The 25,318-nt window shown below is 35.7% G+C and overlaps 1 protein-coding gene across 1 annotated transcript; it reads right to left on the bottom strand.

The window, feature by feature from the left end:
- Positions 1–1,068: 1,068 nt before the first annotated feature.
- LOC129242857 (E3 SUMO-protein ligase ZBED1-like) lies at positions 1,069–1,896 on the bottom strand. Its single transcript, XM_054879742.1, has one exon. The coding sequence runs from the start codon at positions 1,894–1,896 to the stop codon at positions 1,144–1,146; it is 753 nt and encodes a 250-aa protein (XP_054735717.1). The 3' UTR covers positions 1,069–1,143.
- Positions 1,897–25,318: the final 23,422 nt, after the last annotated feature.

The raw sequence follows: 25,318 nt of genomic DNA, 5'->3' as shown, positions 1-25,318 counted from the left end.
TGTGGCAAGTTGCCGCAACTCAAGTGCCAAATCGGTGCAATAAATAACTGCTAATGTTGTGCAGGAAACATACGCACCCGCAGTGCAGGAAACAAAAGGAAGAAGGTACCGAATAGGAAATTTTTGTCTAGAGAGAGAGCTACAGGGTTTTAACAATGGATGTCAACAAATAGAAAATTCGGTACGTTTTACAATTCTTCTTTTTTACTCTTCTGAGTTTAAGGGGGGAGGTAAGAGTTTGCACTTTCAAAAAATCGATTTTTTTGCCTTGTCTTATTGTTGAACATTTCAAAAATATATTCCCAAAATTTTAAGCCGATTTGAGCAAAACTTTTGGAGTTATTGTCCCTTTAGTTTCGCGTGTTAGCTCTGACAGGTGCGAGCGTTCGGGAAGGCAGCGCGGCTGACCAGTAGGTATACAGTTTATTCATTTCTATTGTTCAGATCCATCATCCGTTCCGAGAAGATTTTCTGTAGCAAAGGTAGGCACAGCCATAAGGAAATATTTTATATGTATACGTACAATTTACACTGTACAATATTTTAAAACGAAAGACGAGCGTCAGTTTGTCGCTGAACGTTCGATCGTGCTCTTGTAGGGATGTGACCTCGAGTCGAAAAAATCGATCATTTAATAATCGATTTTTTTCGTTTCAAGATAAATCGATTTATAAAAAATCGATTTTTGAGGGAATAATCGATTTTTGTGGATATTTCGATTTTTTAATACGAAAAATGCATATCTGATATATAAGTATGAAAAAATATCTAAAAGGACGACTTTAAGATTATAAATACATATTCAAATTAATGATACATATGTACATTTTTTAGTACTCTTAAATATTTTATTGCAGTAAAAATAATACAAAACTATAAGAGTACAAAATATAGCAATATAACAAACAAAACTAAGAAAATAAAAGAAAGCTATCTTCAAGCTTTTAGTTTAAGTAATAAAAAAATTCAATTAAATAATTGCCACAAATGTTTTGTATCAATTAACATTCGACTAGAATCAAAATAAAATTAAACGATTAATTTAAGTATTAAATATAACGAGAATTGTTGGGTATGAACATTAAAAAAGAAAAGGAAGCTTCCTCCAAACCTCAAATCAAAATTTATCAGAAACTTAAAAAATTATTGCCATAAATCTTCAGTCAAAGAGTTTAAAAATAATAGTTTTGGTAGTCGCTTTCCTAAAATACGGTTTCGAGTTTTTCTGACAATATTCCCAGCCTTCGAAAATAATCTTTCAGCTGGTGCAGAAGTGGCCATCACTGAGAGGTGTTTCAAAGCTAAGTCTGTTAATTTTGGAAAAGTTCCCTCAGAACTTCTCCATACATCGAGAGGGTCTACTTTAAGATTTGATAATGGCGCTGCGATATATAAATCTATCTCTGTATTTTTTGTCATTGACGTATTAGCAGCCATTATTTTGTTATGGTGTACCTGCCATATATCTTGATCGTCGCTGGCAACTTGTGATGAAACAGATGATTCAAAATCGGTCACCAGTATAGTATCATCATTCCTAGTATTTAAACTTAGGCATCGGTTGGTATAATTAATTGTTTTTGACAAAGATAATGGCTCATCTAAATGAATTTTTTTGAATCTAGGATCCAAAAACGTTGCGACTGAGAAAAGGTGAACTTTCTGTATGTTTTCAAATCTTTTTTTTAGTTCTGTTTGCAATGAATATTTGAATTGATTGGCCAAATCACTGGTTATCGGTATAGCGTCTAACAAAGTTCTCAAGCACTTGATAATAGGTATAGCTTTACTAGCTGTCACATATTTTTCAGCGCTCATTTCTTCGGTAACATTGTGAAAAGGCTTTAAAACTTTTCCAATTTCTTTGAGCACAACGATTTCGTTTGCTTGAAGCATTTGGGGTGCATTCGGATGGTTTATTAAAATCCAATTGTGCTGCTCATTAACACAAAACGTTCAATCATAAATAATTGTGAGTTCCATCTTGTAGACACATCTCCGACCAAATGCTTCAATTTTCCTTCAACAACGCTTTCCTGCATTTGCATCTGTCGCAATTCTTCAGCGCCTACACCACTTTGGTGGAACCAAGTTACGATTTTTCGTACTTTATCCAAAAAAAGTTTAACATCAGAGGAACTCACAGAATTTTCAACTACTAGATTCAACGTATGTGCTAGGCATCGAATATGTTTTGCTCTGCCGAAAGTAATCTCAATAGCTTTAACCATGTTAGCGCCATTGTCGGTAGTAACACTCACAATTTTGTCATGCGACAAACCCCAATCTTCACAAACATTAAGAACCATCTCCGATAAATATTCGCCTGTATGATTGTCATGAAGCGGTTCACATGCGATATTCATCGATTTCATTTCAAAATTTTCTATAAAGTGAACAGTCACGCCTAAAAAACTTCTTAACTGCATATCCTTCCATTCATCTATTGTAAGATAGACGTTTTTAACAGACCGTAATTTTTGTTTAATAAGGGTCTTTTTTTCGTCATATTTAGTATCAATGAGATCTGTGATAGTTTTACGACATGGAACCTTGTACAAAGGAACGATAGTTTTCATTAGCTTTTTGAATCCTGTTCCTTCCACCATATTGTAAGGAAGACTGTCCCGGCATATCATTTCTGCGATGCTGTTTGTTATTTGTTTATTTTTTTCTCCATCTGAGGCATATGCTGAAATTCTTGAAAAAGCCGCTCCGATAGTTGATCTAGCCCGTTTTGGAGTTAACGACGAAGCCTCAGTGTCTGTCAATGGCGAATGCACCAATGAATCATTATGCCTCAAATTGGTAGTATCCTGGACATCAACTTCATGTGAATTCTGCGGTGATAAAAATAAAAACAAAATATAATTTAAAATATTTTAAGTAATAACTATTACATCAAATAATGAGTTTTACCTCGTCAGCTTGTAAGACATCAGATTGTTTTCTTTCCATGTGCTGTTTCAAGTTTGTAGTGTTATTGCATGTTTTTAACTCTTTTGGGTAGTATTTACATTTTGCGGTTGCATTTTCCTTCCTTATTGTAAAATACTTGCGCCAGCAGCTTCTGGGTGTTTTAGCAGCGGAAGACATTTTTATGGTTAAACCAATATTTATTTCGACACTTCAAAGCTTCCAAGAAATAAATAAAGGCAGGATCACAATTCATTACATATTTGTACGTAAAGATGGCACTGATTTTTATCGACTTGTTCACATTAGTTAGCTTACTTATCCATTTTATCATCCGTCGCACAGATGGCACTATTTACAAAAATCGATTTAAAATGTGTAATTCATATAATCGATTTATTAAAAATCGATTTTCGCCTTTAATAAAATCGACTACAAAAAATCGATAATAAGAAAAAAAATCAATTAAAGCAAAAATCGATTATTTTTTAACATCCCTATGCTCTTGTGATTTTAGAATTTTGTGGAGAAATTTTGCTGTGAAAAAAATGCCGAGATGTGGTAAATCTTCGAGAGTTGGTCGAAAAAGCGAAATAATTTATTTGGACAGATCAAAAAAAGGCCTAATCCAAATAAACAAAATAAAAATGAGGTTACTAATATACAAAAAGTTCATCATCGAAGAAAATTAAATTGAATACAAATGCGAGTGTGCCGGAAGACGCTGAAAAACATTATAGAGTCATCAATTTTTTGCTTGTGTTCTCAACTATCTCTAGTGTAATAAAATGTACTCAGTGTGATGGTTCTGTTGAGTTCAAAAGTTGCAAAAAAAAAGGACTAAGCTTTCAAATCCAAATGAAATGTGGCGATTGTGATCCACGTTTTATATGGTCGAGTGAAAAAATCGGTCATCGTTATGAAATCAACACTAGATTTGCTTTCATAATACGTACATTAGGCTTGGGTTTAGCAGGCTGCAATAAACTTTTCAGCCTCATGGACATTGCAAGTAATTTTTTATCCAAACCATCTTATTTGGATCTGATAAAATCAATTTGCTGTAAAGTCAAAACGACTGCTGAAAAATTTCTTCTTTCCGCCGCAGAAGAAGAAAAACAGAAAACATGTGAGAATTCGGAGTCTGACCCGTTGACCGTTTCTGGCGACGGCACGTAGCAGAAGCAAGGGTTCAGCTCCTATTTGGCGTCACTTCATTGATTGGATATTGGTCTCGTAAAGTTATTGATATTTTTGTAAGTAGTTTTCACTGTCAACTTTGCAAATTATGGGAAAAGAAATTGAATACTACTGAATTTGAAGAGTGGCACGAAGAACACATTGAAAAAAATGAATGTCAAGCCAATCACACCGGACCATCGGGTAACATGGAAGTTAACGCTGCTATCGAGATGTTTCGCCGCTCAGAGAAAAATTACAGAGCAAAAATCAGCCACTATATTGGAGACGGTGACAGTAAAACTTTCGGTAATTTAGTGAAAGCTAAACCTTACGGTGAAAACTCCCCCAACGTTAAGTTTACATTTTTTTTATATGAAGGGGGTTTCCCGTCCACAGAATTGCGGAAATTTTTGCTAAGAATAGAAGTTTTCACTTTAGACCGCCGCCACAAATTTTTAAACGAAGAAAAAAATAAGCGGACAAAGACTTAATGATACTTTGACTAAATTTGATTTGGTTTTGGTTTCAGATAATATCCGGCCGAGATACAGTGATCGCTGCAAAATGTTTTTTTTTTTCAAGACGTTCCCGGACATGGTCTGTCACCGGCTTATTTTTAAGTACTTCCGCATCAAAAAATTACAGAATATAGTTAAAAGTATGCCTAATAATGTACAAAAGGTTTTAATAAATTTGCTCCATCCATATTTAAGAAAAAAATTTCGAAATGTAGTGTTTTTTTCCGCTGAAACCCAGCAGATTTGTTCAAACGGCGGCAATTTGAATGTAGAGTATCCTTGGTTGGTTGAAGACTAACGGCAGTCACAACTGGCTTTTAGTTTGTTGGAGAACAAGCAGCCAAAATGGGCATCCCTCACAACACATACTGTCACAGTTGTAAACAACCGGAGAAAAAGGAAACAATCTTCCACTTCCTCTGTTAACCCTGGGCAGGCCGCTGTTCGAGAGACCGCACATACTGGATATAGTGAAGCCGTAAATAACTGGTAAACAAGTTGGTAACGAGGATGTGGTAGTAAAATGGTGAAGAAGCGCTAGTTGGATTCTGGCCCAATCACCACTTAAACCAACCAAGATTATCTTTAGTAGATAAAAAAGTTCTAAACAAGGCATATTGAGTTTTAGCGAACACACGACTGAAATATATATTTCTTTTGAAACCCGCTTCGGCAATTACAATAATAAGGCAACGTACTTGTGCTTCTACTAGCTTAGTGATTTTTCATGATGCCATCTTTCGTTCACTGCCCTTACAATGTTTTCAACGATAAGTAGTTTACATGCAAGGGTATGCCCCATCGGTCAAGTTGGTGCCGATTTTCGGTAATTCGTCAGCTCTGCGTCCCCTCAATATCACAATGGTCAGGAACACATGTTACTACAATATTAGGTGAAATGACTCAGCCATCTCGTTAAGAGATGTGCCTCACTTCATAGCTACCTTAGAGATTGTTGACTATTTTGTGAGGGGTTTTATCGCCGCCTGGCTATCAGTGAAAATGGAGATGTCAGTTCCACGTATCGCATCACACTGTACCAGTGTCACGGCTTTGATAATTGCCATCAGTTCATCCTGAAAGATACTATAGCAGTCGGGAAGCCGAAATCTAAAGGAGATCTCCAGATTTTCGGAATATACACCTCCGCTCACCTTGCCCTCGAGCTTTGAGCCATCAGTGTATACATGGCAAACCCCGTCTCGTTCCCACTCTTCCCTAGAGTTTTTCAGAGAAATTTAACGTATTTGTTGTCCAAAAGCGCGCATTAATGAAAGATTCTTCGAGTCCGGACCAAACTTTACATACCCACGTATATTTTATAGCCGCAAAATTTATTTTGTGCCGACAGTTAAATTCTGAAATTATATAAACTAATAGATAAAAGTGGGCGTGGATTTTATGTAATTTCAATACTAAATCTACATACATATGTCAGGCAGTGTTATGTGGGAGATGCGCATGTTTATTGGCCGACTGATTTTGGAAAAGTACAAAATAAATGTGTGTCAAATTTCATTGCAACATATGTAAGTAGAAAAACTTTTGCATCGCGCACAAGGATGGAGGGTGCATCGACGGAGGGTGCGGCATATTAAATTGCGCATTTACTTTTGTCGTTTAAAGACACCGCTAAACAAATTTGATCTCCTGTTTCTTAAAATATCAAGATTTGTATGGAAACAATTACAGAATATGTAGAAATACCATAATTCTCTACATCTTCTTTTTACTAAAATGCCACCAATTCCAATGAAAGTCAATATTTCTGCAAGGGGCGCTTCAAACCTATTTACGATAGTCTTCGCAATGCCTGCATTTTGGTTTAGTGTCAAACATAAAATATGTCGCTTGTTTTTTTGCCGTTGTGCCTATTTCTTTGGCTTCCTTTTTCAACAACGGCCACCACTGCAGTGTAATTTTTGTTTTTATACCAGCGCGCACTTGTGCACAAGGCTATTATAATTTTGTTTACACAACAGTTTTATATAACAGTATAAAGAAATCGAGATATATTATACAAATATATACAAAAGGCGTGCCTGTTCATTCGCCTATCCCTCCGTGTGCACGATAATTCATGTAAAAATTAATATGTATCAATGGAACTTGGTACATATGTACACACATACATATTTATTCTTTACTTATCCAAAGTAGCTTGGCATTGAAAATAGGTGAAATCGGTCAATAACCACGCCCACCTGTCACATCACGGTAAAAAACGACAAGGAAAAAATGACAAAAATGTGATATTTCTGTTATCAATAATGATGAATTACTCAAATTTGGCACAAATAAGGAACTTTGAAAAAGAAATACGATACTTGGAAAATGGATGGCGCGTCTTAGAAAAGACATATGTAGGTATGTTGTTACTCCCTCATTTTGATCCGACACAAATATTATTGTGATGAGATAAAAAACACGCCCACTTTTTACCAGTTAAGACCGAATTTCCGTTCCCCCGTCCGTCCAACTGATGTTAGAAACAATATACGAGTATACGTATAACTCTCACAGTTTGGTTATGTGTTCGTTTAATTACACAAATTAACAGCAAGTTCAAATTAAATTTTACTAAAATGTGCGCGGGTATACAAAGTACGGACCGAATTTAGCACCTCCTTACTTGTTCGTTTCGTATATATATGTATTTCCTTTGTTTGTGTATATAAGTTTACAATCTGTGTTGTGCACTTTGTCGACAAGTCGTTGGCGGTTTTTGCCAAGTAACAAAAAAACCCACAAGGCTTTTCATCCATTTTTTCCGTTTTTCCTTTTTTTCCTCTACTTGTTGTGGCTCGATTTTAGGTTATTCAACGAGTGCACATGCACACTTATGCATGAATTCTTATGAACGTTTATGACACACATACAAATGTATGTCGCTATGTCTATACACACAGCTGCTCGTGTGCATACTCTGATGCGTTTGTTTGTAGTTTATGGCTGTTTTTGGCAACATTAACTACACCAAACTTGGCGCTCACGCTCTTTCGACGCTCACTCACACCCACTTAACTGAAACCAACGACTGCATACAACAGGCTTTGTTGTTTAGTTAACTTGTTCCAGAGTGTGAACGTGGCATAGGGAATGTGTGAGTGGTTACGAGTGTTGGCTTAGTTAAGTCTGGCGTAAACATTGATTATAAGCGGCGAAGTTTTTCGATGATATTTCGCCTAGTTTTTCACGAAAACATTTTTATGATTGTCAGTGCAAACACTTTGAGAGGCGATACAAATTAATATATCAATTTTTGTGACGCCCAGGCACTGGGTCAATATACATACATATACAGATGTATGTACATAGTTACGCTCTCATACTTTGGCAAAATATTTTCAAGTATTGCTGCGTGAAATTGCTGTTGAGGAGTATTAATAAAATATTTGCAATTGTAACAAAATGTTATTAATAAAATTATTTTTCTACAAGCAAATATAGGGTTATTCAATAGGTGCGCTTCAACTTTTTTCCGATAGGGAGGGCGAACGACGCAATATTTTTTATTTTTCGCTTGTCATTTGTAAACTTCATTAGTATACATTTCATCATGGAATGCTACACACTTGAGCAACGATTGCAAATCGTACAAATTTTTTATGAAAATAATCGTTCTGTTGCTGCTACTTTAAGAGCATTACGGCCATTTTACGGTCCATTTAACAAGCCGTCCCGTTTTGGGGTTATGTGAAGTCATTGGTCTACAGTAACAAGCCGGCGACGATTTGTGAGCTCAGAGCCAATATTGAACGCGAAATTGCTGGAATTTCGGCCGATTTATGCAAAAGAGTGGTCGAAAATTGGGTTCAACGATTGGACTTCGTAAAACGTGCACGCAGTGGTCATGCAAAAGAAATCGAATTTCATACTTAAATGTATATGTTCAAACTCGATAATAAAAAAAAAATAGTTAAAAAAGTCAAACCGTTTGTGTTTTATTCAAAAAAGTTCAAAAGTTGAAGCGCTCTTACTGAAAACCCCTATATTTACTTATGATTGTGATTATGGATAGGTTGGTAGGTAGGTGAAATGGTTGAAGCACCAGTTTGGCACTCCTCAAGTATCACTAAAGCACCGTTTAGATACCATATTGAGACCTCCAGCAGGCAGATATCTACAGCCAACCAAAGCTGTTGATGTATTAGAGAAGATTGATGGGACTTAGGTTGGCGCACTGCCCTGGGCTGTCGAAGAAAAGAGCGCCCAGTCACCTTAATCGTCTAGCTGCCAAACCCGGACATTTACAGAGAAAATGCTCAACAGTTTCCTTCTCTGAAAGGACCCCACAGCTTCTGCAATGAGGGTTAAATGGTAACCCTAGCTAACCTAGCTAGACCGGTGAACACACCTACGGTTTGGAAATCGAATGGCGAAGAGTACAAAAGACTTTCTGAGTCCTTCGTATATGGTATTTCGGCCAAAATTGCCTATTCCTATGTCCTGGAACCCAGATCAGAGAAATGTTACCTGCACACCCAAGAGGTTTGATCTCCTCGTTACAGGAGTTTACTAATTTCGTTGTCGCCACCATGGCGTCGTCAGAGCCTCAATCGCGGCTTGTCTATCGGAGAAAATGTTAATATTTCCCTCGCTCCCGCGTTCCCTAAGCATTTTGCCGGCAGCATTTTATATATATTTTACATATTTTAGTTACGAAGTATAATATGTACGTATGTATTAGTGCATTTTATTTTCTCACTATGCTCAAAGTGGTAATACTGGCTCAACACATGACATTTATTTTTATCTTATTATTATTCTTAACCTGGCTGTCGCCGTAGCCGAATGGGTTGGTACGTGATTAACATTCGGAATTCACAGATAGAACGTTGGTTCGAATCTCGGTGAAACATCAAAATTAAGAACAACATTTTTCTAATAGCGGTCGCCCCTCGGCAGGCAATAGCAAACGTCCGAGTGTACTTGTGCCATGAAAAAGATCCTCATAAAAAAATCTGCCGTTCGGAGTTGGCTTAAAACTGTAGGCCTCACTCAACAGGTAGGCTAACATGACAAACATCGATTTAAACACTATTTGTTTAGTCTCTGGAATAATTGAAATAATACGGAAAAATTGAAAAAAAGGAGAGAATGAGAATTTCTGTCAGAAATATGGACTGTAGGGCGGGTCGATTTAAAAATCGCTCATTGCTCTGTGAAAATCGTATTCTAGGGATCAAAATAAGAAACTTTGCCGAAGGAACCATACTTCTAAAACGAATTCTGATGTCCCCCAATTTGTGTCGACTATGAATCGCATTTTAACCATCGTATTTGCCTGATATGGCTCCCCGTGACCTCTATCTATTTGGAAAATTGCATTTGGCCATGAAAGGAAAACGTTTTGCGTCCGTAGATGCCATACAAAAGGCTTGTACTGACATCCTGAAGGACATTTCGGTTAATGACCTGAAATACTTTTTTGAAAAGCTTTTAGATCGCGCAAAACAGTGTATCGAGGCATGAGAGCGGCAATTTTGAGTAAATAATTTCAAAGTTATCAGAACAAACAGAAGCTTTGTTTCTGTTTTAGCTCAGTCTTATTTATTTTAGACTTCACCTTGTATATGTTTAAGTACTATATATATAATTGGCGCTTACACCCTTTATTGGTAGGTTGGCTAAAAATACTAATATAATAAGTCGAATCGAAAACTTATGCTTTATTGCACTTTAAAATTTAATAAATTATTTCAAGATTTACATAACTAAAATCACCGTGTTCATGAGCTCCCGCAATTTACTTGCCGATATTGCATATTACTATGTATATGTGTGTATGCTTATACACAGCTGGATGTTTGAATTGCACAGTGCTTATATCATATTATTTTATTATATATACTTGTTTGATTTTATAGAAATGTGTGTCGAGTGCGCTCTTGAGCGATATATAATATTTTGTTGGTAGTTTTCGTATCTCTCGTGGTAGTTTACTTTAATAACTAATTTGTAATTTCTGTTTTTGCTGTACGAATATTTCGTGATACATATGTACGTTTCTCTTTCCTAACGCAATTTGGATCAAAAGCGATTCTGATGCAGAACGTTTTTTAATGCAAGGAGCTTATTTCCAATAATTTCGTATCCCCTCTTACTTGAATGCCTTTCCCCAGCAATTTAGCCATCTCAACTCTTCATACTTTGCTTTTCAAGTTGGCCACTTTGAACCAAACATTGGTTATGTTCAATGCTATTTTAAATGTTTTTTTTCTGTTCTCTAAAAAAAAATTATATTCATTAAAAAAAGTGAATACAAAATGAACTTAAACTTTGCCTGCGAAAAAAGATAAACGAAAATTCGAAAACTCATGCAAAAATAATATTAAACAGAAGCATTATTTCCCCCTTTGCTGGCGCTTCATATATTTTTTGGGTTTCTTTTCTTTCATCGTTCTTCAGACGGTATTGCTTCAAACGGCGTTCCATTGTTCGAATATGAACAATCAAGCTTAAAATAGCCCTCCAGCCACTCAGTCACTTTAACACACAACAATAAAAACAATGCAAGTAGCACAGCAAATGCATTAAGTGAGTTTGCGAAAACTTGTGAAATTTTGCGCTTCAACAAATTGATGAGTTTCGCACTTTCGCACAAGGCAAATTTGGCAAATTATGAAATGCGAACCACAAAAGTAGCACAACCCTTGCGAAATGGATTAAGTTTTTGTTGTTGTTATTATTATTATTATGCGGCGGTGTTCAGTTACAGTACTTCTAAAGTTGTTCTGGTTGATTACCTGCCAGTGATTCGCTGCTCAGCCTCATATTTCATTGATTAGTCGGTCGCTATTATCGTTTAGTCCTTATTGACCTACTTTCCGCAAAACAATTGGGAGGACCATTGCTGTTTTGTATGTGTTTTTTTTAAAGGCGTCAATTTCTCACTGAAATACGTTTCGTAAATGCGCTAGTTTTCTATTCAAAACAATTTCCACGATATTATAATACATTTGCGCGCAGAATGTACATCAAAATCATTTTTTTTACTATTTAGACGACAGTTCCCATTTGTTGTGTGGAATATTACAATAGTTACACGGCACGTCCAAAAACGCTGCGCTGTAATATTGTCAATATTAAAAATACAGGGTTCATTAATAAGAACGGGTCGATGTAAGCAAGCTGGAGTGGGAATGTTGTTTTGGCAGTACCATTCAAATGTTTTGTTTACTATTCAGTCACTGATCCATGTCCTCAGAGTCAACAGAACGCTTGACATCGCTCCAATTCACGCGGATTTTGGTAAATTCTACTTTTCGGATCAATGCCACCATTCGAAGCCACGGTGAATATAGAGAAGTTTTTCAAATTAAAAAAAAAAAACAGTTTCTTACTACCTCACATACACTTTTCTTCTTTTATTCCATCCCAACTAGCCCTTATTGGAAAACCCTATAAAGAGCACTTACAAGCATTGGGAGTTGCAAATATTTTTCAGACGCTTGAACACATTGCATTTTTGTTGCCGGTAGTTACCATAATTAGGTACTGTTGCATAATTGTGGCAGACGCTTCCATGATGTGCATTAAGGCCTGCTACCACAGTTTTAAAGTGGTTTAATAGGAGAAAACTCAAAATACTGTTCCGTTAATATTTTTAAATCAGACTGTCATAAAAATTGTTCACCAGTGCTTATTTACGTTATACAACGGTTAGGTTTTCCTACTACCTGTAAACAGTGCATGGTCAGGTTTTGACAGTATCCTTTCGTGAAAAAATTAAGCATTAAATACCTTGAAATGGTTGTATATTTGTAAGTACGAAATGGTAGCGCGGTCTGCATGCATAGATTATTTTGCAACCAAGTGAAAATAGTCACTTTTTTATTTACTTTCTAATTTTAATACTGTACAATATATCCACAGGACCTCAACTGCAATTTACGTTGAACACATTTTCAGAATGGAGTTAACCCAAGCTTTAACTGGAGTTTACCCCTAACAATAGTAAAAAAGCCGCACTTAAATGCCCGAAACTTCATCCAATTGTTCTTGTTTCGAAGTTTGTAGACTCCCTTTCAGAATATCGGTTGGTGTTATAACCCTAGTATTAATTGCCCTGTTTCAGATTGCTATTTTTTAATCCAGACCATAATGTCTAATCTAGTATAGGAATGCTTTGTTGTACTCACTACTTTGGAAGCAAATAATAGCCTAAACAGACGGTGGCGTTAATTACGATTATCGACTTAATTCGGAATTATCTCAGGAAATAAGTGCAACTAATTTGGATTGGCAACTAGACTTAATTCGCATATTTTAAGTGGATTAGGTGAATTTTCGATGGCAACATTGCCGAAAAATTCCAGTTAATATTTTTTGTGAATGAAAAATAATGAAACTTTTAAAAAGAAGAACAAGAAAAGCTGCATGCAAAGCAGTTTGCGCTGGCACGTTCCAAATTTCAGTAATTGTTTTGATATTTCGGAGCAGTTTGAGAAATTGCAATTAAACATCTTTTAAAATAACTAATTTTTTTTTTGGCAGCAGGGTAACTAATGCCCGTATTTGTTGCCTGCGGTCCATCTTTTGCTAACAAACTATCCCAGAAGCAAATCGACTGTTCACTAATCTGCGTAACAATCGTCTGTTACACTATAATTTTAACCAGGATTAATTGCGCCGGTAACCCCAATTAACGTCGCCGTCTGTCCAAGCTATTAGTAATTCTTCGGAGTTAATCCGTTTAGTACCATTGAAACAGCTGGCAAGATGTGTTCCCTACAGATGCGGCCTGAGGATGAGAAAACGTCGCATAGTGCAATATCGGAACTAAATGAAATGCCTAACTTTGTACAATGAGCGTGCAAAAGAAAATTGGAGTCCATAATCGAACCAGGAAGTCAACGTAGAACTTTCCTGCCACTGTCTGTACGTTACGTACACATATTCATTTACCTTAAATTAAATCAACGCAAAAAGTTATCTACGCGTCTGCCATATAATAAAATTTCCTGAACATAATAAATGTCAACAAAAACGGAAATGCTCATTAAAGTTGAGAAATGTAAAGTAATTTAAATTTTTTCACAGTAACATTTCACCAAAATTAACACCAAAAACGTTGATGCTAAATTAAGAATTGTTGAAACAACTTGATGACAATGCGGTGCAACTCACTGGTTGTTCTTGACTGGCTCATGCTGCTGCTGTTCTTACTCCCTTACCACATGTCATAAGTACACCTGAGCAAAACAAGCTGTCACTTAACAGCGTGCCGCAGCTACTGCCATAGGTAGCTAAAATAGGTAATGCTGCTGCTCTTGTTGTTGTTGCAGGCAGAAAAGGTGCAGTGAATGGTGACAGCTCTTTCTCTCTCGGAGTAACTATTTTTTGCGTAGTTTGCTAGCAGTATAGTATATTACATTTTGTTGTTATGCGTAAAGTTTACTTGCTGGCAGTGCGTTGGCGTATATAACTAATTTCGGTGCAACACCTTTACGGTTTTAATTAAGTGCCAAAATGTAAGTAAATCTGGTAACTTTTTACGAAAGTTATCACAAGAGACAGCAAAAAGAGGAATAATACTTTATATAAATTGTGAACTTATTTATGCAGTAGTAAAAAATACAAAGTATAAAAATGGAAATTGTCAGCTTACTGCCATATCTGAATTCAACTGGTATCTTAGGGTGCCAGCTGGAAAGGTCTCAAGCTCAATTTTCATTTTTGAAGGAATTTACCTTCAAAGAATTAAATAATGCTAAGCCTGTTTTCTATCAGAAGGGGTTTCAATAATAGTCATCTAGATATGTAATACTTCTTCCTTAAAAAATAATATTTTTATAAGACTGCGAACATTACAGTAGCAACGTCGTACATCGAATGCAAAACAAAAATCACTTTCTAAACTCTAAGCGCTCTATCATGAACTGTAAAGGGTGGTTAAATTTCAAGGGGCGATTTTGAATGTGGACCACACCTAAATGTCAAGTTTTTTTCTGCACTTCATTTGACATTTTTCAATTTCAGAGTAACTCAATTTCAACCATGGAAAGATACACAATCGAACAACGCGTTAAAGTTATTCAGGCTTATTATGAAAACGGACGTTCAAATCAAAATGCATATCGCGCACTTCGTGAAGAAAACCATCTTCAGTGATGAGGTACATTTTCACCTCAGTGGATTCGTCAATAAGCAGAATTGCCGCATTTAGGCGAATGATAATCCAAGAGTGATTGCCGAAAAACCAATGCACCCACAAAGAGTGACTGTCTGGTGCGGTTTATGGGCCGGCGGCATCATTTTTTCCAAAATGAGGCCGGTCAGGCAGTTACTGTTAATAGTGTTCGCTATCGTAAGATGATAACAAACTTTTTATGACCCGAATTGGAAGATATGACGATATGTGGTTTTAACAGGACGGTGCCACTTGTCACACAGCTAACGAAACAATGGCTCTTTTGTGCGAAAAATTTGATGGCCGAATAATCTCACATCGCGGCGTTTGTCAATTGGCCGCCAAATCATGTGATTTGACACCGTTGGACTTCTTTCTTTAGGGTTATTTGAAATAAAAGGTGTACGTCGATAAGCCAGCAACAATTCAAGAGCTAAAGGATGAGATAATTCGGCAATTATGCCTCAGAGTCATCGAAAATTTGCACCATCGGATGGAGGTGTGCCGCCCAGGCCGCGGTGACCATTTGGCCGATGTTTTATTTTATGCGTAATTGAGCCATACTAGTATTATCATAATAAAGAGAAATGACAATAATTTCTTAAAAAAATTGTATTTTATTCAAAACCAACACCGGCCTTTAATACTTAACCACCCTTTATTTATACGCAAATCTAACTGTGCTTGTTCCAAAGGTCCTTGCCATCGAAGTAAAAAAAAAGCTTTAGACATACAAGTATGCGAAAGATGATACCATACATGGATTGATTTAATTTTTTCGGTCCTTAATATTGGTGGCTTTAAAAAAATAAAACGCCTTAGCACTTTCTATAAGCCGTTTTGCAAAAGTCCACAGATGTTAGCACTAGGTCTAAGTTTGCCAAGGCTCTGCATTTTAAAACAAATAACCGAGTTCAACAAGGTGTGCATGTGTCCAGCTGACGCCAATGAGAAATACCGACGGAGTGCTAATCCCCTTTTATTTAGTAATCTTTAAAGAACAGAGTTTTCTTACTTCTCTCGCAACTACCAGTAGGCAAACTACTGAATTTTTACAGGACTAAATCGTTTGTTTCCATACTTTTGGCGACTTGAGGCAAACGTATTAATTAATTATTAGAATTAACCTTTTGCCAGTCCAGTCCCAAAGCTGACCAGCTTCTAGCAGTCTGTGCTATAGCTTTGTAGTTGTACGCATCGTCAACAGGCGAGCCATGAGTCTTTTCACTTAAAACATGTTACATTTCCATGCCCTAACTGCTCTTCTATATATATATATGTATATATAGGGTGGGCCATGTAAAATTTGCTTTTTGAGTCGGCTATAAAAAAAACACTAATTAATATTTTTTCAAACTTTTTTTTTATTTTGAAGATTGAACATAGTCATTTATGAATGAAAAATAATATCATTCAAATGACTGCAACGACTGGCTTTACAGTAGGCCATTCGATCAACCCATTTTTTAAGCACATTTTCGATTGTTTGGGCTCCAATTTCATGAATGGCAACTTCGATTTCGTGTTTTACGAGTAAAGCATCAATCGTCTCTGGATGGTTCGCATAGCATTTGTCCTTTACGGCTTTCACAAAAAATAGTCCAACGGCAATCACAGCTCCGAGGCGACCAATTTATATCGGAATTTCGGCTGATTATTCGGTTTTCAAAAACGGTAGCCAAAAGTTCGAGTGTAACTTTGGCAGTGTGACAAGCTGCACTGTCCTGTTGAAACCAAGTGTCGCCCATGTTATCCTCTTCAATTTTTGGAAACAACTCGTTGAGCATGTCACGGTAACGCTCACCATTTACTGTAACCGCGATCATTTTCGAAAAAAAAGGCCCGATGATTCCGCCAGACCAAAAACCGCACCAAACAGTGACTCGTTGTGGATGCATTTGCTTCTCTACAGTAACGTGTGGATATTCTGAGCCCCAAATTTTGCTTATTGACGTAGCCACCGATGTGAAAATCAGATAAGAAGAAGAAGACTCACCACTTTGGAAATAGGTTTTCAATATTTCCTAATTTTGTTCAAGCGTATAGCGTACCATTTCGTAAATGTCAAACCTTTAAGTAAATTATGAACACATTTGACATGTCATTTGTGTTACCATTCTCAAAAAAATAGGTGGTTCAAAAAGCAAAACGCTATATGGCCCACCCTGTATATATTAATTTCGAAGAGGATTGAAACCTCCACTATAGGTTGGCAGGCTATGGGTTTATATTCGTAAAACTCAATCAGCTCATTGCCTCATTTTATGAAGTGCTTGACGTCGCCAATGTACAAACCTTATCCGATTAGCCATTAGAGATAACTATAGATTGAATTATGAAAATCAGATCATTTTATTTGTACGCAGATGAGTTAAAGTGCTTTGGTAAGCACTTGCGGTAGCCAGGTCCACGAATATTGTAATCTGACGAAGTTTGTGTGGGGTAAAATTTGATAAGGACTAATTGTAAACGTTCCTAAGGACCTCACACAGGCCAAGAAGCTGGAGTCTAGCAGTTAAAGTATGATCAACCAGCCCAAAATTAACCATAATTTACCAGAACTGCCTCATCGAGTATTTATTTAATTTATTTTTTTTAATTTATTTATAACAGTAGTACAAGTCAGACTTAGGTCTTTTAAAAGCACTTTAACATTAGAATGATTTTGGGTGGAAAATTTCGTAACCTAAGTTCTTAAAATTGTTCATTAACAAATCAAACCAATATAACTTAACAATACTACTAAACCAGTTTTGATTAGTTGAATAAGAAAAGGTAGATTAAGAAAAAATAATAATAATTGCTGTGAATAATCAAACTTCTGTTCCATTCATAGATCGATCATATGGAAGATTTACAAAAATATTTCATTTCTTTTCCAAAAAGATTCTTTCTTGAATAATTGACTACTCGATCCGGGCTAGCAGTTCAAATTTAAAAAATGTAATAAAAAAAACTAAAGCAAAATAAATTCAAAAAGGAGGATACACCTCAATTTGGGCTTGTTGAGTTGCTTATAATTTTTTCCATTGTTTGCTTTCGGGTCAAGTCTATTGACTTTTGATGTTAATAGTAAAAAATTAAGAACAAGTAAGGTAGTACTAATTTCGGCCCAGAAAAACCTTTATACTCACTCATACTTTAGTAAAATTTAATTTGAGTTCACTGTTAATTTTTGAAGTCAAGTAAACTCATAGGCAATGAGATATTTAGCTCGTAACACCAGATGGATGGGTCGAAATTTTGACTTAACTTATAAAAACTGGGCTGGGCTTTTATTCGAGGTGAGATATCTAAGTTGAATCCAAATGAGGTGAGTGCAATGCATGTAAAAAGCTTAAGCGGGCTTTATTAAGTAGCTCGCATCTCGCATTTACCGTCCATTTCTCAAATTTTTAAATTTAATTAAAATAAATAAATAAATAATTGGCGCTATAAAAAAGAAATTACTCAATATTTTTCGAAACTGTTTTTTTTGACGTGATAACGTCTTATAATTCGATTTAACAGGCTGCAGGCACGAAAAAATGTGTCGTTACCTTGCTCATTAGTGTTACCTTGCTCATTGCCGTTACCTTGCTCATATGTCGTTACCTTGCTCATTGCCGTTACCTTGAATGAACTGCAAGCGAAAGCGCGGAACGAACGACAAAGCAAACAAAGCAAACGAACGGCAACGTTCGACATCCTGCTCTCTCCTACTTAAGTGAGCGTATTTGTGTATGTATATGCGCATATGTACATATATAAATTCACTTATTTGTATTTGCATATGCCTTCTTATTGATTATTATTAATTTGATTTACTTGAAGAATTTAAAATAAAACCAAGTTTGTTAATAATACCTGTTGTTTTAATGTTATTATTATTTTTTGACGTGATAACGTCTTATAATTCTATGTAGCCAGCTGCACGCACCAAAAAATGCGTCGTTATCTTGCTCATGCGTCGTTACCTTGAACAGCATGTTATGTTATGTTATGATATGTTATGTTATGTTATGTTATGTTATGTTATGTTATGTTATGTTATGATATGTTATGTTATGTTATGTTATGTTATGTTTTGATATGTTATGTTATGTTATGTTATGTTATGTTATGATATGTTATGTTATGTTATGTTATGTTATGTTATGTTATGTTATGTTATGTTATGTTATGTTATGTTATGTTATGTTATGTTATGTTATGTTATGTTATGTTATGTTATGTTATGTTATGTTATGTTATGTTATGTTATGTTATGTTATGTTATGTTATGTTATGTTATGTTATGTTATGTTATGTTATGTTATGTTATGTTATGTTATGTTATGTTATGTTATGTTATGTTATGTTATGTTATGTTATGTTATGTTATGTTATGTTATGTTATGTTATGTTATGTTATGTTATGTTATGTTATGTTATGTTATGTTATGTTATGTTATGTTATGTTATGTTATGTTATGTTATGTTATGTTATGTTATGTTATGTTATGTTATGTTATGTTATGTTATGTTATGTTAAGTATATTATGTTATGTTAATGTTAACTCGTTCTCTATATCCATACAAAATATCTATCAAACAAATAAAATTCAAATTTTCTTTTGAAAAATGCAACCATTCAATTAGTATTTTCTTATGACGTTATCACGTTAAACTATCGTCAGTAAACCGACTTTACAGACAACCTCTTTTTTTTATTTTGAAGTACAATCCTTCCGGTTAATGATGGAACACAACTTCATTCATATGGTTGCCAATTGGACTTTGTGCGGCGTCATACCAAGGTCTTTACGCAAAATTCGTCTCAATGATGTCTCCGAAATGTCCAATTGTTGAGGTCGACGGTGAACTGATGTTCCTGGTGATTCACGAACACTCTCGGCCAGAGCAGCAATATTTTCGGGTGTACACACGGTTTTTGGTCGGTCACGCGTTGGTTTGTCAATAAGCAACCCAGTTTCTCTTACTTTTTTTGCAAAATAACGCACATACGCTTCATTCGGTGCTTTTCTTCTTCCCATTGCCGTACGTAATTTTCGTACACATTCTGCAACTTACCATGATTTTCAAAGTAATGTCGCAATTCTCGTTCAGCGGAAGAATAAAACTAATTTTCTGTCAAATCAGATGACAAGTGTTACCATTCTTGAAATAATACCTAGTTCAAATCCGTAACGATAGATGGCGGGCCCTATATATCGACTCCTTAACACTGCAACAAAATTAGGCACAAGTACGCCAGGTATAAAAATTAAATGACGAAAAATGAGAAGTGCACATCAAACGGAATAGTAAGTAGGTGCAACTAATTAAACCAGAAACTTGGCAAGGCATCCGAACCGAATAGAAAAACCCAAAAATTTAAAAAAGTTTAAAACTTCAACTGTGGGAAAGTAACTTGATATAAGATTAAGCTCATTAAAAGGTAAACAGTTGCTATAGCAATGGAAACGAGGCTGCAGTGTCGGCCAATGGGTAGGTCTTTTTGCTCCTCATTTTAGAATAAAAGGGCATTTGGCCAAAACATGCAAAAAAAAAAAAAGCCAAACTAACGAGACCGTTGAAAGCTGTGAAGCCGAAATATTATGAAAAGTGAAAGAATATTTGAAATAAATATGTATGTATGTACATATATACGGCGGATATAAGTAGTCAAATAAGTTTTAATCGCAATTGTTGAGCTGTCCCATTCTATTGGCTGCCGAAAAATGTCGAAAAAATCAAAAGCATAATATTTTCACAAAACTTTTTAAAATCAACACACCGTCAAGCATTTTAACGCGCTTTTAAATAAGCCACCAAAGGCGAACAGCTTTTACCTGGCCGTAAACTAGCAGCAAACGCGTTGCACGTTGCAATAGCGCTCCTTCAATTTAGGCTGCAAACATATTTTTTATCTTTGTCTTGTTTTTGCAAATCTTCTTTGCTTCATGCTTAAAAAACTCCGCTCTTATATTCCAACCATCTTTTTCTCGTTGATTTAACAATTCTCCCCGGCAATCCTTTTAAGTCCGTACATAGACAATCATTTTTTTTTTAATATTTTTTTATTTTGATTTTTTGTTGGTGGCAGCTGGCATAATATTATTACTTGCCTTGTGTATTTACTTTTTATTTTACTTTGCACCACCTGCTGGCGTTTCGAATTTTCTTTTCATTCTGGCTCTTATTTTATGCTTTTTGTTTACTCTGATTTTTCCATCTCTTGGTTGCATATTGGCCTTCTACTCGTAGCACGTTAGTAACTGTCTCTGTCGCCATCGTCGCCATTACTTTCATATTTTTGCTTTACCTCATTTTTAGATTCAACACTCATTTCTTCTTTTAATTTTATTGCACACTGCAGCATGCACGATTGTGCATTTTTTCGTCGTCTGCATTTTTCCAGGCATTGAGCAATGTATTTGGCAACTACTTTTGGTACTGTTATTTAACCTCCGTGACTGAGTTGCACAGCATAAATAAAATGTGTGTGCTTGTAAAGTACGAACAATTTAAGATTTTTGTTTTTACATTTTTTTAAGCTTGAATTCGTTCTTTTCTTTAAATCAAATTAAAGTTAACTTTTGGATGGAAGTTCGTTAACTATTTATTGACTCATGTAGAAGAGGGTCTAAATTTTTTGATAAAAAACGTTTGAATGCTAAATTATATTTTCCAAGTGTCTATTTTAGACAAGAAAATGACTATTGGCATGGCTTCTAGCTTTTTCATGCAAACTCTTATGTTGAATTAATATTAAATAATAATAATAAATATTTACGGAATTAAATATTTACGCGAATTCTGTCTTATTTCTTGCCTATGTGGTATGCCACAATATATTGTTAACACATATATCCTCAATAGTCACTCCATCAGTAAGATACTATCAAAAAACAGTAATTTTTACAAACATCGATATCACAATAATGTAAGGTAATGGATTTCCAAATGCAATCTCGGGTCTGCTTTGAATTGGGTCAGTCGAATACAATTGTTCGATTATCTTTCTTGTGCCGAGCTCTGTTGGACCACAATTTTGCTAACATTTTTTTGCCTACGACCCAAATTGGGGGACATCAGAATTCATTTTAGAGGTATGGTTCCTTCGGCAAAGTTTCTTATTTTGATCCCTAGAATACGATTTTCACAGAGCAATGAGCGATTTTTAAATCGACCCGCCCTAATCTTTAACCTCCGAGTGTATTTCTGCCATGAAAAAGCTCTTCATAAAAAATATCTGCCGTTCGGAGTCGGCTTGAAACTGTAGGCTCTCGCTCCATTTGTGGAACAACATCAAGACGCACACCACAAATACGAGGAGGAGCACGGCCAAACACCCAAAAGGGGTGTACGCGCCAATTATATATATATATATATATATCTTTAACCTGATTCGCATCGTTGCTCTCTACAAATTGAAAGATTTATGTTTCTGTTTAAATTTATATATAAAAAGTTATATTGGTTGAAATAACTAGGTGAATTTCTCACAATATGTGAATATTACTCACAGATCTGCCCATGTGAAGAACACGCGGTTTCTAAATTTTATCCTCATACCTGAAGAAACCGACCTTGATCTTTGGTGACCATCGCAAATGCCATTTGAACATGAGGAGGTTCGATTTGACGATTTCTGAGTATCTTTCGATTTATAAGAATAATGGTCAAATCGTTTAGACTAATTAGTCCACAAAGTCAAAAAATTAACCTTCAAACTGTCATTTTTATCTATGCAGTTCGATTCACAAACCATCTCGCAAGCCAATTAATATTTGTTTGAATGGTGAAATATGTTTTTACAGCTTATTAACCGAGCTCATATATACTTGTAGCTACATATTAAGCCACATTTAATTTATTAGGATATCTAATACATCTGTCAATATATAGGAATAAACTACATACTTACTGAAATGACATTACAACCGTATGTTACTTTTGGTCGAATTTAAAATATTGCGCCATTTAGCTCTGTTCGCTGCTTGCAGGCGCCAGTTGGTGACACCGAGTGCTGCCAGGTTATGCCTCGTTTGATCTCCCCAACGTATACATATTATGTCTTCGTCTTCCTCGTCGGCCACCAGTTGGTTCCCTATCGAAGCCAAGCCCGCTACCCGCTGTAGTTTAATACGCTATGCCCATATCTCAGTATAGCTCATACAGCTCGCTGTTCCATTGGTAATAGAACTAATTCTTGGAAAAATATATACTGCCTTAATTCATACCTGAAAAGCTCTTCCTCACTTTAATAGTTTCAGAAATTTAGCGATTTTTTTTTTTCTAAAAATTTAATATATACAATTTTGTGTTACAAAAAATGGCTAAGAAGGCTCAAAATGTACATTTTTTCGGAACGTAAATATTTCTGTAAATTGTAATTCTTCACTTAAAGAAACCCATCTAAGTTGACTAATTATAATAAAATTGTAAGCAATTGCTACCTCTACTGGAAATACGCGAGTAATTACAAACCGAATACCGCACCCCCTTCCTTGCTAAAAATACACCGCCGTAGCCGAACGGGTTGGTGCGTGACTACCATTAAAAAAATACTAATTGACTAAAAACAAAAAAAAAATTCAATTCTACTTATTTTTAATCGATTTTTGTGGTTTGAAAATTTAATTAGGTACATGAGAGGGGAGAAAATTTGTGTTGCCTATTGAAATAAGTGTCAACGAGAAATCGTTGTTGATTTTGACATGCTTGTCATAGTTTGCGCCGATCTTAATTAAAAATTTGGCAAAGCCGGTACTATTTACTGCCTAATTCATCTCCATTTCGTTCTTTCATTTCGTACATTTCTTCTCTCACAAATATACTGAAACATGTGAACAAAGTCGATGAACTCTTCAATAACTCTGCGATCAATTAGCAAAAGCAGGCAACAAAAAAAGTGTCTACTGTTGACGGGCTTAGTATAGTGTCATGTAATGCAACAGCATAGCGGTGCTTCCAACAATTATATTCTGGTCATAGCTCTGATCCCATGCGAGTCCGAAGTTATCACTAAAGAAGAGTAAATTTAAGAGTAAAATTAAGACTGATTCCTGGTCGGAAAATACTAGTTTCAGTCCGAAGAAATTTCCTTAGCAGCCGTGGGTTTGACAAAACGAATTGTAAATAAATGTAAAGGAAATGCATTAAATTATTACAAAAAATAACAAGTAGTAATAGGAATGGAGAATATCGGGTTTTGTAAGTATTTTTGCTTTTTTGTTTTTGAGTGGCGGTGTATATAAATCACAAATCAGAGCAGAGCTCGAGGCGCGTTCCTTAATGAAGGTGGCGCCAGACCAACAACAATGTTTTGTACGTTTGATTATTAAAGCAAAGTCTTGGCAAAATAGAAAACAAAGCATGAATTCGTTTTGTTTCATTCTGGCCTGACCCATATGAACACGGCGAAAGAAAAAAAAAACAGATCAGTTTATTTGCCGATGCCACTTTAATGGATTCGCCTTGGCAGATCTCATTGATACGTCAAACGAATCGCGCTAATAAAGTTTTTTCTTAGTTTTCCAATCAAAAATTTACAAGCAGATGTTGACGTCTATTTTGTAGTTGTCAAGAGTTACCAGTTCTACTCTACTAGAGAAGTCCGCTTCGACGAAAACTGATCAACCTGGTCTAGTTGGAGAGCGTACGAGACTGTGTGGATCCTCTCGTCAACATCTCACGAGTTAGCTTGCCTCAGCTTTCAGATCGTCTTTGGCACGTACTTTGTTGTTATTTTCACACTCTGAACGAAATTTTATCCCTTGGCACTTATATGGACATCGAAAATGAGTCATGCTCTTATAGGACAATAATCGAATATGTGGGTAAAATCATTAAAATCCCCTTTTTGGCATTTGAATACGCGTTCCATTGCCTAAATCGAATAATACTAACTGTGTTAACTTCATTGTCGAAATAATGCGGTTGAGAATTCCATCAGAGAAGGAGAAAACACGTGTCAATTATTCATATTTGTACATCTGTATCTGTGCAGAAATTCACATTGTGTATATTTTCACTAACTCTTATTTAATTTCAATTAATCCTCTCATTATCGCTGCGCTCGAATATCACAAAGAAATATAAAATAATCCTGGGTAATGCATTATCGAACGAAGTTATTACGATACTCCAATTCAGTGAAGGTTTTCATTAAATTTTGCTTAAGAAACTGTGGCATCATTAATCTATGCTCTGTGAAATTCCCATTCGCACCACTTTTGCACTATTTGATAACAATCCCAGCAGTCCACAATTCGGTGTGCATTTGTATAGAAAATCCTTGTGACTTCATTGGCTTTGTTTGCCAAGACCAGACACAGTCAGGTTTTTAGCCAGTCAGTTGCAGTAAATCGGCAGCAATCGCACTTGGAACTAATCCCCTGTACTTTGATACAAAGGCACTTGACTATTTATTTCGCTTCGTTTTTCATCCATTTTATCCTACTCTCTCTGTTTTTGCTTGGCTTTTGTTGCTTGTGGTTACTCTGATGTCTTTTTGGTGTTGCTAGGTGGCTTGGCTGCCATTGCCCATGGCAAGCATCCGGTTTGGTTGTTTAATAATTTTGAGTCAGCAGTCAAGCGT

Source organism: Anastrepha obliqua, chromosome 3 (genome assembly GCF_027943255.1).
Source record: "Anastrepha obliqua isolate idAnaObli1 chromosome 3, idAnaObli1_1.0, whole genome shotgun sequence".
Lineage (NCBI taxonomy): Eukaryota > Metazoa > Arthropoda > Insecta > Diptera > Tephritidae > Anastrepha > Anastrepha obliqua.
This window is presented reverse-complemented; position numbering and strand designations above follow the sequence as displayed.

What these genes read in the sequence shown, in the direction of transcription:
- LOC129242857 (XM_054879742.1), bottom strand. Translation starts at nt 1,896, where the DNA reads ATGCTTCAAGCAAACGAAATCGTTGTGCTCAAAGAAATTGGAAAAGTT.